Source organism: Diospyros lotus, chromosome 9 (genome assembly GCF_014633365.1).
Source record: "Diospyros lotus cultivar Yz01 chromosome 9, ASM1463336v1, whole genome shotgun sequence".
Taxonomy (NCBI): domain Eukaryota; kingdom Viridiplantae; phylum Streptophyta; class Magnoliopsida; order Ericales; family Ebenaceae; genus Diospyros; species Diospyros lotus.
Window position 1 is genome coordinate 16,868,530 of NC_068346.1, and position 16,665 is coordinate 16,885,194.

Below are 16,665 nucleotides of genomic sequence, written 5' to 3' on the forward strand. Positions count from 1 at the left end.
ATACATGTAGTTGGGTTCATTGCTTATCGACTGGGTGGGTCCAGAGAGATTGAATTGGAATAAGAACAAGTACACGTATATATATATATATATATCAAGAACTTGAAGACAAAGCAACTATGGCTGATAATATCAAATAAACCTTCTAGTCGTCAACACTAATCAGCAGTTAATAATCAATCATCTTCTTTATAAAGCAAATGGCCAGTGACTGGCTTTTGGGAGAGTCCGTTGTTATCAACTAAACCAATCCGTCAGTTTCTCTCGACTCATAGATATGGGTTCAGTGCTGTTGGATGAATCCATTTATGGGTCTTCAAAAGCAGGGCCAGATTCAAGCAGTTTGCCTGTTCATAGCTGCCGGTTTGGAATGGCATTCTCAATGGAAAGGTTCATATTTGCAAGTAATCTTTCTTTTACTTAAAAAAAAAAAAAAAAAAACTCTTTCCGCAACTTAACCCGTAATCCTCCAACAAACAAAAGAACCTCATCCTTGTTATCAAAGCTGTTGCCACTAGCCAGAGCTTCATCATCAAAATCCGAGTAGGCTGAGGGCCTAGCAAACCGGCAAGTCACAGAATGGCAATGGAACTCTGATGAGATAGGAGTCTTGATGGCTATTGTTTTCAGTGTTTTACAGTGTAATTGAAAAAGGTGAATATTCTCTGCACAATTGTTGCATCACACCACTGTGAGTTGCCTGCAAAAACTCCCTCCCTTCCCAACGATGGTACGGTTTCTTGTCCATGGCCGTTGAAAAGCTAAAAGAAAAAAAAAAAAACACAAAAAAAATGCTATTTGTAAACAATTTTCAGACTCAGAAAATCAATCAAAATAAAGGCGTCCCATGCATGAGCTTATTTTCAAATTTTTGAAAGGGGTTTATTAACTTTGTTTTCACCACAAGCCCACGATCTTCCAATTACAAAGCAAAAACGTTACGGTGCACTACAACAGTCTGATCTCTTGAAAAGTCATACAGAATGTTCCCGCTAAATTCAGCTGCCGCAAGAACAACAAATCCATTTTCTTAGATGGAGCAGCCAAAAAATTGGATTATGTTGATGATCATAGAGTAATTCGCTAATATGGTTGGTTAAATGTAAAACAAAGGATAATAGAAGAGCCTAGTCTTTGTAAATGCTCAATGTAACCGTTCCAATTTTCACAGGACATGTAAATGGAAGAATTTCAACACTCTGTTTTTGGATAGAGCCAGATTTTTCAATCCACAATCTTCAATAACCTGTTTTTGCTCTAATTTTTTGTCATACTAAAAATTCGGAGTAATATGAATCCCTGGAAACATTGTGATGATCGCTTTGATGTCAACAAGTTTTCATAAAGAAATAACAAATTTTTCAGACCATTGATACACAAAACTAGGAACTCAAAACTCTAAAATTTGTACAATCTAGAACTCCAGAACTGAACTTATCAACAAGGTGAACCAACTTGCAGTAATGAACTCAAATGTGGAAGAAAAAGAGGAAAACAATAAAAATTAAGAAGAGAGTGCATACGGTTCTTACTATGTCGCAGAAGTTTTTGTAAGTGAGATCTCTTTCAGCTTCTTCGCCAAGACCCTTTCCCAGTTTGCAAGAGAGAAGCATAAAGCAACTCATTCCACGTATCAGGCACTCCAGGTAAGCACCAATGACTGCAATCTTGGGACTGCTCGGCAGCAATCTGTTCTTCCACTGTCTTGTATTGCTTTCTGTAAATTGAAGGGTGACCATCTTTTCTGTAATCTGTAAGCCTACTGATGTTGAGATATATTACAGGAGTTTTCATTTCTTGAAGCACATGCTCAAGAGCTCTCATTTTTGAAGGGTAATTAGCCAAGTAAGTTTCGTTGAAGATTGGCTCAGTTTCTCTGTGGCACTGCCCTCCTGAGTTCCACTGGCCTCCACTGCAACCATAACAAACATTTCAGGATGGATTTTATCTTCATGTATATAGAGGAGCATAATGCCACAACTCCTCATAACAAGCATAAAAATAAGTAATTAACTACTCAAGGTAGTTAAAGTTGTGACTATTCAAAGAGTCCCAACTTTCTGGAAAAGGTATAAAAAACTATAAAAATAACTCCCATTTAGTCCAAAAGATACAGAGAATCAGTTTCATGCTTCTAAGTCATCCTTAAAGTCGGTTTGCTGCAGAAAACAATCTTTAAACCATAGAAAGTCTTATTGTCACTAGTGGGAACTCAGAACGCATTCAAACACAGGCTTCTTTGTTATCTCAATAAAGGTCAGGGACAATTAAAAGCAAGTTTTGGAAGAGAACTTGTTAGCCACAGTTAAAGCTTGATAAAATGTTGGCTTTTAGTGTTGCACTAGTTATTCATCCAATGAAGTTATTGTGGAAGGGTACCTGAAGAAGTAAGAATGTTCAGAAGCAATTGTCTTTTGCTTGCACACAGCTAGAGGGGCTTATATGGCTGCTGATGAATTGGCAAGTTGGTTTAGAACAGAGGTCTTCGGGTTTTTTTGTCAATAAAGATTTACCTGTGTTAGTACTCAAAGCTGTAGCCTAGGACGAAGTTGATATTTTACTTTTGAGTCAGCAAGGTTCTTTTTTCTGCTGTTGTTCCTAGTTTTTTTTTTTTCTTTTCTGTATTGCTGCTCTTCGCCTTTGCTGTTGTGTTCTTGTCTTAATGAAGGCTTGGTTTGGCCCCCCCCAAAAGGGAAAACATCCTTACTACTAAAATAACTGATCTAATGTCCTTTAAAAATTACTAGGGGGCCAGTTTATGTTATGCCAAGACAAGAATCCTACAAGTGATTTGAATCCGGACAAATGAAATATTAGTAATTTTTCACATGTATTAGACTGCAAATGCACATATTACCAAAAGAACAGATCACATTTCTCCAAGTGCCATTTGCTGATGGTCTCTACTTTGTGGACGCAAGCAGCTCAAACAATCAGTTAAATAGGTGCCACTCCTTCTCACTCTCTCTGAAATTCACCTTTTTTTCTTTCTGAAACTATGACCCCTTTTTTTATGATGAATACAACTTTTGCAGAACTTTCATAAAATAGGTTTCACCTTTCTCAGGAATATCCAAGTTTGATGCATCATAATACAAGCTTACAAGGCAGTTCATCAAACTTTACAAGGTCATTTTTTGTTCTGAAGTAGAAGAAAACTTTACAACGTAGTAGGCATTCTACTTCAATAGCCAACAAGGATGACTAATATATGATGGGGTATTGTATTCAAGAAATACAAAGTGAAACATCATCTAATGAAGGAAGCATGAGACTGCCCAAAATAAGAAAAAAATGATGCAGAGAGTTCCTACATCTGAAAAAAAGGAAAATGAAACAGTACCTGAAATGGGTGACTGAATATCCTCTAAAGACAACCTGGGTTCTCCTTGCGTCTATGTTCTTATCAACCCATCTGGCCCAAGTGCTGATTGCCTTCTTGTATGCTTTCAGGACCTTAAGTCTTGGGTATACATGATTACCTTCCTGATAGTAATCTTCACTGTGAGACAACCACACGCACAAAATTTTAGACAACAGATTTGATTCTGGACCAGAATATTTTAGCTGGGAAATAAAGGCAGCAGATGAATCTTTTTGAAGCGAATGGAGAGCTGTTCCTATTTTAATTTAAAGTTCTTTCTTTTGGTTTCTAATAAGTTAGGAAACTAGTGACATTGAGATCCCGTCACTGGAAAACACAAAAACTTATTTCGACCCATAAAAGCCATAAACGCAAGTGTTCAGTACGAAAATCCACAGCATTTACCCCTTGGAGGTCTTCTCGTGAGTCCACCAATGCCCAGTATTGAAGATTATGACATCAGCATCATGATACATTGCAGTTGTCCGGTCCATCAAATCCAATCGTAGTGTTTCGATAGAGTGGTTTCTTCTTTTAAAAGATGATTCTCTCACAAGAAAAGGAGAGCTAACAAAATCCACAGTACAGTTGTAGTCCTACAATTAGAGCAGAAGAACTATATGTTGGACAAGAAGGTATATAAGAGAGATTTTTTTCATTGTCAAAAATAAGTTTGCGAAGCTTGCCTCAAATCTGAATGCATAGAAACCCTTCTTTTTGAAGTCTCTCCTTCCAGATATCTCATAAACCCTCTTCTTATTCTGGATTCTATGACGGAGAGTGCAAACAAGAGACTCCCACATATTTCTATTAAGCGAATCACCCACAAACACCAGCTTCTTCCCTTTGAGCCTTTCCAGGAAGTCAGTTGCATTAAAACTGCATACAACATCAGTAGAAAATCATTAATTAAGAAAATTCTCATATATAAATCGAATCTATTCAAATTTCAACACAAAAGCCAGCATTTAAGTGTAAAATGCTACTGACGCCAACTGAGGCAGCACAATCCCAATTCTAAAATTTGGATGTGGCACATGAAGGCCATTGTTCAAAAGGCAACATAAATTAAGGGAGTGATTGAAGGCTTCATTTAATTACCATTGTTGAATGAAAAAATGACTATAATTCCATGCACAATCAATCAAAATTTGGGAAATACAATCAGTGATGCCGAATGTTCCTGTGCAATTTAGAGTTGGAATCATAGCTAGACTTTAAGGGCTAAAGAACAATGAAGACACACTACATCACAGACAAGTAAGCCAGAATTGGTCTTAAAAGTTTGGTACTAGTTGACCAGTTAGCTAGGTCATGCTTTCCAAGATATAGGGATTGTGGTTCAGCTTTGGATTTGTTTTTTCTGCATTTGGGGAATGCCCAAATTCATTTTTCGTTCTCCAATTTAGAATATATCTTGTGACATTGTTTACACCCAAAGCTTTGATTGATCAGATTCATGTCTTATTAACCCTCATGTAGTTACTCTATGATTGCGGGAATAGATATGGATGCATATTCATTTCTTAAAGGAACATTTTACTTTTCCAACTGGCTTCCTACTTGCAGAAAATTAGTATTCTCCTTCAGCATGTCTAACATCATATGCAAATGATTTTCAGCATGATCTCCAACAACAACAACATACCAAGCCTATGTGGGTTCAGCTATATGAATTTTAGATCACCAATAATATTCAAATAAAATGAGCATCAACCAAGCTAGTCACATGCTATCTAAATCAAGTTTCAACATATCCCCCCGGTAAGATCAGCTATATGAATTTTAACTTGTCAATCATTTCCATATATGACAATATCTTCCCAAGTCCCTTATCATAATAATTTTCATTCACATGAAATCCAAAAGCGTCCAACTCCACATATAGATCAAATCACCAAAAGCATTCAAACATGACGTACCTCGGGATGTCACAACCATGAGGCTGCCATTTCCATTTCAAAAACCCATCATCCTGCCTCCCATTAAGGTGACAATCAAAATCCCTATCAATGTAAGGGCATGAAGCTGCTGGATAATTTGGCTTTGTATAATCTCTCACCCATCCACCATCAAAGTAATCACACTGTTCAGAGGAACCATTGTGCCCTTCAATAGATTGAGAATCTTTATTGTTTTTCTCCTTAGATGAAGGCCATTCTTCTTTTCCAGGGGATCCAACATTGCTCCTACTATAGAAGTGATTGCCCACATTGTCACTTTCATTGACCTTGTTCTTTCCATTACTAGAATTCTCTGAAAAACCAGCAGGTTTACTAAGAGAACTTAAATTTCCACCTGTCTCAGATGAATTTCTCAGGTGGGTTCTCTCCCAAACTGCTCCTTCCCCATTAGAGACCGTAAAATTCAAATTTCCATGAATATCTGACCCATTTAAAGAATGAGCTTCTGGCTTGATCCTTCCTTCTTCAATGGCAAAGCTTCCATTATTCTCCTTTTCACTAAGTGACACAAATTTCGGGAGCTCTTCAGTAGAAGAAGAAGCAGAAGAAGAAGAAGAGAAGGCACTAGAAGTCGACAAAGAGAAAGGCCAATAAAGAAGAGTAGTAGTATTCCCACGAAAACTGTTAAGGCCTGGAAAAACTGGGCTCGGCAATGGAGCCTTGGAAGAGAAATTCAGCAACACAACGCTTAGAACAACGAGAGAGGCCACAACCCCCAAACTAAACCCAGAAACCACCTTCCTCCTGGGCACAAACTGATCCGAAAACAAAAATTTCCCCAAATCCATATGTTGATTAAGGTATGCACCACTGAACAAATGTCGATTAGCGTATGAAAGACACCACCGAGAAAGATACGAATGAGATATATATATAGTGAAGCATTGGGGGATTAAAATGGGGGAGTGGGGAGAGATATTTTCGCGTGCATTTTCCGGGAAAGGGTGAAGTTGGAGTTGGAGATGGAAGGGGTGGGAAACCCAGTTGGGAAAGGTTTCTTCTACTGCGGTTGCCAGCAAAAGCATCATAGAGAGTGCCCAAAAAGTGTGCGGGCAGAATTGCCCCTTCTTTCCGTTCCATCTAAATTAGGATTGAGCACAGCTCAAAAGTTTGAAATAGCAATCCAGATTCCATATCTTTCTACAATCTAATTTAAAGATAAATTTAGCCGTAAAATTACTGTTGTTTTGAGTTATTTCTATTTGACATTATTTCTTATTTAAATTTAGTAATTTAAGAGCTAATAGTTTACTTTCTTGTGTTTTTCTTTTCAAAACAAAATGGAATGGAATGGAATGGAAGTCCTTCCAATTAGTTTGGAATTTATCCATTCGTTAACAACTTGTCAAAATGGGGGATAAGTTTATGGAGACCGCTTCATTTACCATTTTAGGTTCACCCAAATTTACATTATTTTTTAACAATTGTTCTATGTTAGTTTAGACTTCAAAGTTTAAAATTAATAAATAAATAAATAATTTCACTTAATATTTTCATAATTTAAAATTATTCTTAACTCTAACGTCATTTCAATCTCTCATATTATTATTATTATTATTATTGCTATTATTATGAGTTTTGGGTGGGGGGGGGCAGTTTCGGCACATCGCCACCAAAGTGTGGTGCTCTCTCGATCTTAACTGTCATGCGCGACATAAAAGTAGAGTCAAATTCACAGGACGCCAACACGTGTTTTATCAGGACACGTGGCGGTCTATTCGCCATCGAGAAGTTATGTTGCGAATGTTGCTGGCCTAGGATTACGTGCACCGCATGGCCGTTGTCTTCAAATGTTCCTTGTCGTCATCACAAACATCGAACCGTTGGATGATGACACGTGTCAACTTTGCCCTTCGTCCTGATCATCATTCGACATCAGGAAAGCGCGAACGTTATCCCTGCAACACCAGAAAAGTCTATGTCACTGCCAACCCGGAAATAGAGTTGTCAAATGAGTTGGCCGGCCCACCTCCCACTTGGCTCCGAAAATAGAGTTGTCAAATGAGTTGGCCGGCCCACCTCCCACTTGGCTCATCCATTTTGTGAGTCGGACTAAATTTAACTCGCAAAAGAGGCAGATTGGGTAATGGAAAATGGGGGTTTGGTACTGCCTTATGGCCTTTAATATACCAGCTAAGGCGGGCCAAGCGAGGCTGTGGGCCTGCCGAGTCGGGATGGGCCAAGCCATTAAGGATATGTATTTAAATTTATATTGTTTTTTATAAATATGATTATGAATATTTCTCAAATTTTTAAATCATTGATTTTTAAATTTTTTAACATGTTTTTTATTTTTTTTAATTTTTTCTCAAATGCAACAAATATTTTTTAAAATATGCTTATAAATAATTACAAGCGATTGTCAATTTTGTATTTTTCAATGTCCCCCTCCTTGAAGGGCGCCCAACTCCTTCATATGCTAAAAATACATTCAAAAAACTATCATCGGGATTGTCCTTGAGGGCACTCAAATGCTTAAGTCAGTATGATTTCAATAACAAACATATATTAAGATACAAATGAATAATAGGTTACTAAATGACATTAAAAAAACAAACTGATTTTTAAGTGTTACCCAATCTCTTTGGTTTCTTCAAATGATATAAGTACCTGCAAAGAATTGCCTTCGGGATTGCTCCCGAGGGCACTCTGATACTTAAGTTGGTATGATTTGAAGAAAAAATAATAAAATCTAAAGTACGAGAAAATAATTGATAGTGCAATTGACTATTTGCACTGTCATTATGTTCTGATTTGCTAGATTTATCGTACAAATCTATCTCTTATTCGTCAAATTCAGCATCCAACCAATCCTTAAAGTATATACATATTTTCAGTGTCGTATGTTGCAACCTTGATCTCTTTGAGTTGAGTACCCTATTTCCTGTAAAAAAAGCTGACTCCGATGGCACTGTGGACACCGAGGGAGGGGGGTTAGTAGATCTCGGGCCATGGCGACCAACATCGGATATGTGTGTTGATTTTAACGCCACCATTACAAAATATCAAATGTATTAATTTGGTCATAAAAAAATGAAGATCTCCTATTTAAATAGAATTTAAGTTCGTTAAACCCACTAGATGTTTGTGGATCGCTTTTTGGTTTTTTTCGATTTGAGGTATGTGGACCACCCCCATTTTAAGAATCCTTAGACTTCCCTTGTAAAAAAGAATTTTCACTACTTGGTTTATTACCAAAACGAGACTCATATAAATTATATATTTCAAAAATTAAATTTCAAATTTTTATTTTTATTTCTTGTGTGTCAACCCCATAGTCGCTTTGTAAAACTCCAAAAAATATTTAATATCTTCCCACTTTTGTGTGGGATCTAATACAACTGCCATAAGATGCAATAGTAGTATATTAGTCTAATATTTTCTATTTTTTTTTTCCATGGAGACTATAAATTGTCTATATATATTTGAATCCCTATGTTCTGCAAAACAACTAACAATAGAAAATATTTTATGAACAAAAATATGTGTGATAGGATATTTACAACCAGAAAATATTTTTGTTGCACTATAAAATGTTTTTAATATATACATAATAACATCTAGTTGTTCCCGATCAGTATTGATAGAGTTTAATTATATATATATTTTTATTTATTTTTCATCTTAACCTTGTGCTAATTTTCCTACATAACTATGTGTTTATATGGATTTTACATTATTTTAATCTCTTTTTGCAAGAACTCGGCAAAAGACATTAATTGAAGATTTGGACATAAAAAATGATATTATAAAGTTAATTTTAAAATTAATATAATTAATAATATATTACATTATATATATATATTATATTATATTATTTTATATATTATATATTATACTAATGTGGCGTGAAAGTGTAATAAGGCATGCCATGTGCACATTTATATATAATATATTATAAGATATTAATATAAGATATATGATATATTAAGATATATTATAAGATATTGATTATATTATATATAGAATATGATATTATTATTATAAAGTAAAAAGTGATGTCCATGTTGATGAAGAATTGAAGCAGCGCACGGACTTTAAATTGGAAGCTTAGGGCCACGAGTATATATATATACAATTATATAAGGAATCAAGGAAAGGGGGGAGACTTTTGGGCGGCGCACACTGGGAGAAGGCTGGGAGGCGCAAGAGATTTAGAGGTGGAAGAGCAGATTGAAAAATTGGAAGTCAAGTCTCACGCACAAGAAAGCTTCTTGCACGCAGAAGGCCCTCAACGCACGACAGAGCTGATCCAGGACAGGGAATTTCTCCTTTCTCCATTCAGATTTCTGTTTTTATTTTTATGTTAATAATGTCTAGTTAATTTATTTTAATTAGGATTTGGATAGATTTTAATTCTAGAATTATGTGAGTATTTGTTTGGTTCGATTCAAAATCAATTATTATTTGCGTGAGGAATTTATATTATTGTGTTTAATGCTTTAAAAGACTGGCCACCTTTTAATGATTTAATGATTTATGCATGATTAACTAAAAGATTGTTATAAATTAAATTCATAGGCAATATAAATCACATGCTTGACTATGAGATCGAAAGATGATTAACTCGTGTGTGGGATTCATAGGGAAATCCACCATCACATGCAAATAATAATAAAATACTATAAATGTATTTGTGATTTTGAATCGAGTTGAATAGATAATTAGATAACCCAGATTAAATGAAATCTAAACCCTAGTGCATTTATTAATTATTTTTTCTCACAAGAATTCAAATTTTCATTTATTTTTATTTTTATTCATCCGATTAATTAATTAGTTCAACTTAGGTTAAGTTAAAATTGTTTTGGTATTGTGATCTAGTTCTCATGAGATCGACATCTTTTCATCACTATTTGCATATTTGACTAGGGTACACTTACCTGAATTAATTGTGCATAAAATCACACATCAACTATCCCTTAGTTTCCATGCTTCTACCATTTTCCTATGCTAAAATAATTCAAGTTGTTGTCTATATGGTTTAGTTTTTTGTAACAACAAATAAGTTAAATTCCACCTAGTTTGAACATTTGTTGGAAATCTTCTATATTGTAAGCCAAATCCATTAACAAGTTGTTTTCCTCTCGGGAACGGGATTCACTATTTCGAATTAAAGCCAAAACACCCCTTATTTTAACTAATGCCTCATTATATACTTGTAGACCATCTTGTACACATAAGTTTAAAATATAGCAAGCACATCTATTGTGAAATAGTTGTCCATATAAAATTAATGGAAGTTTACGTTTTAGTCATTCAATGGCAAAGCCATTATTACTCGTATTATCAAATGAGATTGTCATTATTTTATCATTAATATTGTAATTATAATTGGTCTTTTGAATTTTACTTGCAATTAAATTACCTCTATGTTGTTTTACTATTTCTATAAATCCAATTATTCTTTTTTGAATTTTCCATTCTTCATCAATCCAATGTATGGTGACGCATATATAGCGGTTATTTGTCATAACATCATTCTAAATATCTGACATTAATGACACCCTTCCATTAAATGCATTAAATGTATTTTTTAATTATTCTAAATATTCTAGATATAACCTCATCGCTTCATTTTTTTTATAGTCTTTTGTGAAAAACTCATAACTACAAGTTGTAATGCATTTTTACAATACTATTTAAACATTGCATACTCCCCAAACAAAAAATAAGATTCAATTTTAATTATTAGTTTTGCCAAGCTAGATTTATCAAGTTCTTTATTATATCGAAAAATCAAACCTTTATCTTGTTGCAATTGTGTCTGCGTTGCGTCCAGGCCGCCATCATCATGTTTCAAAGCATGTCTCATCAAGTGTCTAGTCCCACATCCTGGTTGGTATGAGTAGTCTTTTTTGCAAAATTTACATAGAGTTCTTTGACCCTTCTCGATTATATTAATGATTTTGAACACCTACCAGACATTACTAGTTCTTTGTCGCTTGGAGTTGCGTTGTAAGCTGGACGACTCCTCATTTGGTTGTTTTGAGGAGGTCTGACCCTTATTTGATGAAGATTGCTTAGTTGGTAGAGGTGGGGGGTTAAAAAACATTTGCATATTAGGATCTTGTGATTCGAGAGGTTGTGTTTTTGATTTAGTAAATGATAAGTGTGACCATGCCCATTGACTGTTACTGTAAGAACCCATATTTTCGTGAGGTTGCCATGTAATTTAAGCAAGTTTAGAATACCGAAAAATTGGTTTGTTAGCAATTATAAGTACTGAATCGACTGTAGGGAATGCCCCAGAGTGTAAATGTATATGAAAAATGATATGATCTCGATAAGCGTTCTAAGATAGGATTTATGGTATTAAAAGAAATCAGAATTGAGACAGTTTTCGGTACAACTTTGATTCAGGTTAAAAAATCGAATTATCATAAGGGATTCCCGAGAAGTCAACGGGACTTTGAAGGGGCTCTGGTTTTTCGTAAGGATCAACCTTTAAAATGAATTTGGGGAAAAACAAAAGGATTCATGATTAAATATAAATTTGGGGCTTAAGTATAATTATTTTGGGGTGAAAGTATAATTTTTCATAAGTCAAGGGGCTAAGGATAATTTAAAAAAAAAAACTAAGGACTTGAGGGCAAGGGGCCAAAGTGATAGGAGATGAAAGAGGAAGGACCAAATAGGAAATTTGAAGCTTAAATCATGGCAGACAACCGAAAGGATGGTTGGTCGTAGGTTGGTGGCATCCCACCGCCACTTTCGGTGGTGGGATGATCATCATGACCCTAGGGGTTGGTCAGGCAACTCAGGGCGACCTGATTGGTCGAAAAATCAATGGAAACGACTATAAATAGTCGAGTATGGCCGAGTTTTGAAAATAAGATCTGTGGGTTTAGATTGACGTTTTCGGGATGAATCGAGAGAAATTAATAGAGGGCTTTTGTTCCTTAAGTCCCAAGGATGATTTCTAAAAATTTTGGAGCATTTTGGTGTCGATTTTAGTGAGTTATAGGGGTCATTGAAAAATCGGCCAAGTCGCCGAAGCCACAACTGTAATCGATCGTTTAGGGGTGCTCGACCGGTTATTTCGAGCTATAAGGCATACCATTATGTTCTGAAGGTTGAGGAGATTAGGAAGGAAGAAGAAATCGCAAGAAAACGAGCCGTTGTAGGTCGTCGGTGGTGAACAGGCTTGCCAGAAAAGACGTGTGAGTTGCACGCACTCGCTAGGCTCGTGAGGTAAGGAATTCTTGAAAGAAAAAAAAAGAAAAGAAAAAAAAAAAAAGGAAAAGAAATAGGAAAAAAATTGAAAAAAATTCTAGAAAAATTTAGGAAAATAGGAATAATATTTTTATGAGTTATTGTGAAGAAAAATTGGAAAAAAATATTGAGGAGTTGTTATTTTAAGAAAAATAAGGTTTAGGGAAAATAGGAAAAATAGGAGGAATTTGAGAAAAATTCTAGAAAATTTTTATAAAGATAGGAACAAGATTTTATGATTTTTCGTAGAGGAAAATTAGAGAAAAACAATGTGGAAGTATTTAATTTTGAATCATTTCTAAGAAAAATAAAGAAAATTAGAAAAATAGGGATAAATATAAAAAAAAAAATCCGAAATGTTGATTTGATGGAGTATTTATTGACCAGAAGAATATTTGGCTATAAAACTTGGAGAGTCACACATTTTTTGAGGTCAACACGTATTTCGAGGCAATGCACGAATATCGAGGTAGCTTGATAAGCTTGAGAAGGTAAGTGGTTTGACCCCAAAATCTAATTTTAAATAAATGATTTTATCATGTTGTCATGTCTTGATGTGAATATGTTCATGTAGATTGCATTTACATGTATTGATGATGAAATATGCATATGTATACGATGATATTATTGATTATGCATTTGCATAAGGGTTTGAGAGTACGGCCGAGACCACTGGTCTACCAAGAGTGCACCCATACACCTCAGCTTAGAAATGAGACTGTAAAAATGAGGAGTAGCAATAAGGTACGGTCAGCTCAAACCAAAATGAAATTGAAAAATGACATTTTGTATCAATGCACGAAATATATTTTTGTTCCCTTACTTAGATGATTCATCATCTAACTTGAGTTTTGCCCCTAGAATATTCAAACGTTCTAGATGGAGATTGTAGCAGAAACGAGAATGAATGAGGCATGAAATGGCACTTAGCAAAATGTATGATGAATTGAATGTATATTATGTAGCTCATGTATTTAAGTTATTCTACTTTGAATTCTAAACGTTTTGAGGAATGATGATGTATAACCTCATTTATGGTTAATGATGATGTATAACTTTATTTGTGAATAATGTTAAGATGTTAGGTTTGATTCTAGCTTCCGCATTTGATGTTTATGATAATTCTCTTTTGAGATAGATGTATGGAAATTTTGGGATCTATATGAGGAATGATATGGTTTAGCAATATTTTTTTTTTTAAAAAAATTTATTATCCCAGAATTGTCCTAAGTTATAACACGCACGAGAAAGTGGGGTGTTACAGTCACTCTAATCATTAAAAAAATTATGGGGGAGTGGTCCCATTGGGGATGAAATAGAAGGCCGTTGGGGGTTTGCAGAAGATGTACTGGCTAGAAAGGGCTCCATGGAAGAAGCACTGTGAGGATCATTTCTGTGAGTAGTGACAGAGCAACGAAAGGAAGACATGATTGTAAATGTAGAGTAATAAAAACAATTAAAGATATTGAGACACTAAAAAGTATAGTAATTAACAAGATAGTAACAAAACTTGACAACTTATAAAATATTGTATCAATAAGAGAATAAGATAGTGAAAGCAATTTTTGTGACTGAACAACTTTAACAATCGCTTATATATAGATGCAAACATTTGAACGTTTGCAATATGCAATGATTCCCTACAACCTTCTCAATTTGAAATTTCAATTTGATTGGATTGCTTCCTTGCAATAATTCATTGTAATAGTGAAAGCAATTTGAAATGATTACTTCCCTGCAATGATTCCTTATAATAGTGAAAGCAATTTGAAATTCAATTTTAAATGATTACTTCCCTGTAATAGTGAAAGCAATTTGAAATTCAATTTGGTCTGAGTATTTCCCTGTGATGATTCCCTGTAATAAGATAATTGAATTCTGTTTGTTATTATTTTAGCAAAAACTTCCTATGAAAATAATAATAGACAAAATTCAATTACCTTCTTAATTTTATGTGCTTACAAAATTAAAACGAATATTTGTTATGGTTTTCAATTTCTTTTATTTTCTTCATTTTATGTGTAATTTTTAATTTTTTTATGTATGATTTTCGTAAATTGGCCGAACGGGCAGTGGGCTGGGCCAGTGTGAAGGGTTGTGCCTTTTTGGTGGGCCGGGCTAAGCCTGGTCACGGGCCACAAAGCACTGGCCCAGAATGACCTTGCATTCTTGGGGCCGTCCGGACCATTTGCCAACTCTATGCGGTAATCATCATCAACTACTTAAGAAAAAAAAAAAGATTTTCAATTTATTTATAAAAAAAATTATACAAATTTACTAAGATATAGAAAATATTTTTTTTATCTTTCATCTACCATTTTGATATCATCTTCCGTGTTTTTTTTTTTTTTAAAAAAAAGTTCTAAAAAATAGTCAAAATTTAATTACAACATGCATGTATATGAATTAAAATAAAAAATTTTAATATCATCATTCATTAATGTTGTTTAATATAAAACAAAACTCGCCTCTCATGAAAAAGAAGGAAAAACCTATTTCTTTGGAAGAATCTCCCAGAGCCAACTCCACCCCAGGACAAGGAAGGCATACATCCATAGGCCTCATACAAACAACAAATTCTCGTAGAAGGAGAAATATCTAGAAATGTTGGAAATAATAACTATCACGAAAGGCTGGGTCCATCCCAGAGACTAATTGAGGAGGGCACAGGAAGTTGACAATCCCTCGACATTCAATGCTAGAGAAATGACAAATACGAAGAAGATGATGGAGGAGATTTTGTAGCAAAAACAATTGCTGCCAGCTCAAAAGGATCACCCAAGGAGGAGAATTCTATTTGCCCAAAAATAATGGAGAAATCTCTCCCCCTAAGAAGTTTAGGATGCCCAACTGGCCACATATTTGAGGAAAGGAGACCCCCACGACTATACTCAAAGTCGAGCCCCTAATGTTGCTTTGTATGGGAAGATGCAATTATGTGCCATGCCTTTTCTCTAAGATTAATAATCATACAAGCATTTGGTTCAACAGCCTTGCTGAATGATCCATATATTCCTTCAATCAATTGAGGCCATAATTCATCAAGACTTTTATTATTAATAGTCAAAGAAAGAGGGGCGCCACCTATCTTCTTAAGATCCAGTAGAGCAATAAAGAAACACTCCAACAATACATTGATTGGTTTCATAACGTGACCTACAAGTCAGAATGGCTATTGCTACCATGCTTTTCAAGGGACTGTTGAGCCAACTTACTCATACTAATTAAGTTTTTATAATTAACAAAAAGAGTATTTTTAAATATACTAATTGTAGTATTGAATTATTTTTGATTAATTTATAAGTATTTTTTTATAGTATATGTATTTTTAAAAGTATTATTTTCCATTAAAATTATTTAAAGTGCATAAAATTTTTATATATTTTCAAAATGCTATAGTAATATTACCGTTACTACAGTGAATTTGACCGTTTCTACAGTACGCTACAGTATTTTTTAGCAAATGCCTAAAAATGCCCCCGAACTCATTTTGAAGTTCATCAATTGCACATATTGCATATCTAAAGCACCTGAAAGCTCTCAAACGCTTTCAAGCAAAAATCCAACAAATCCAAGGCTCTCAAAGCTTCCTTGTACATCCACCGAAGAGCCACAAGGCAAGAGGAGAAAAACGTTTCAAGTCTTCTACAACAAATCCAAATTTCTCCAACCAAGGTCATTGATTTAATTTTTTATATTTCATTTCCTTATATATTTGTGCTTAATTGCTTATTTATTTGTGTTCAATTGTAGACAAATATTTGTAATCATTTACACTTATTGTGGATTGTATTGGCTTTCTAGAATCTATAAAAATCTATGTGTGTATATAGTTTCTAAGGTGAGCTAGGAAGGAAACCTTGGTGGTTATCTAAAACCGTAGAAAATCTAGGGGTGTATCTAGTTTCTAAGGTGAGTTAGTGTGGAAAACTTGGTGGTTGCCTGGAGCTATTGAAATCTAGATGTATCTAGTTTCCAAGGTTAGGTAGGGAGAAAACCTTGGTGAGATTAGTAGAACCCTAAGGATAGTTAATACATTGAGAGAGTGGAGTAGGTGTGTGTGGAGACACCGAACCACTATATATTGTCTCGTGCCTCTATTTGTTTATTCTTACTTTATCT

General features: G+C 34.6%; 1 protein-coding gene across 1 annotated transcript; it reads right to left on the reverse strand.

The window, feature by feature from the left end:
* Positions 1 to 424: 424 nt before the first annotated feature.
* On the reverse strand, positions 425 to 6,394 carry LOC127809409 (protein trichome birefringence-like 2). Its single transcript, XM_052348171.1, has 6 exons — positions 5,287 to 6,394; positions 4,051 to 4,243; positions 3,770 to 3,960; positions 3,344 to 3,502; positions 1,533 to 1,912; positions 425 to 761 (listed from the first exon to the last, which is right to left on the reverse strand). The coding sequence occupies exons 1-5, from the start codon at positions 6,354 to 6,356 to the stop codon at positions 1,567 to 1,569; spliced, it is 1,959 nt and encodes a 652-aa protein (XP_052204131.1). The 5' UTR covers positions 6,357 to 6,394; the 3' UTR covers positions 425 to 761; positions 1,533 to 1,566.
* Positions 6,395 to 16,665: the final 10,271 nt, after the last annotated feature.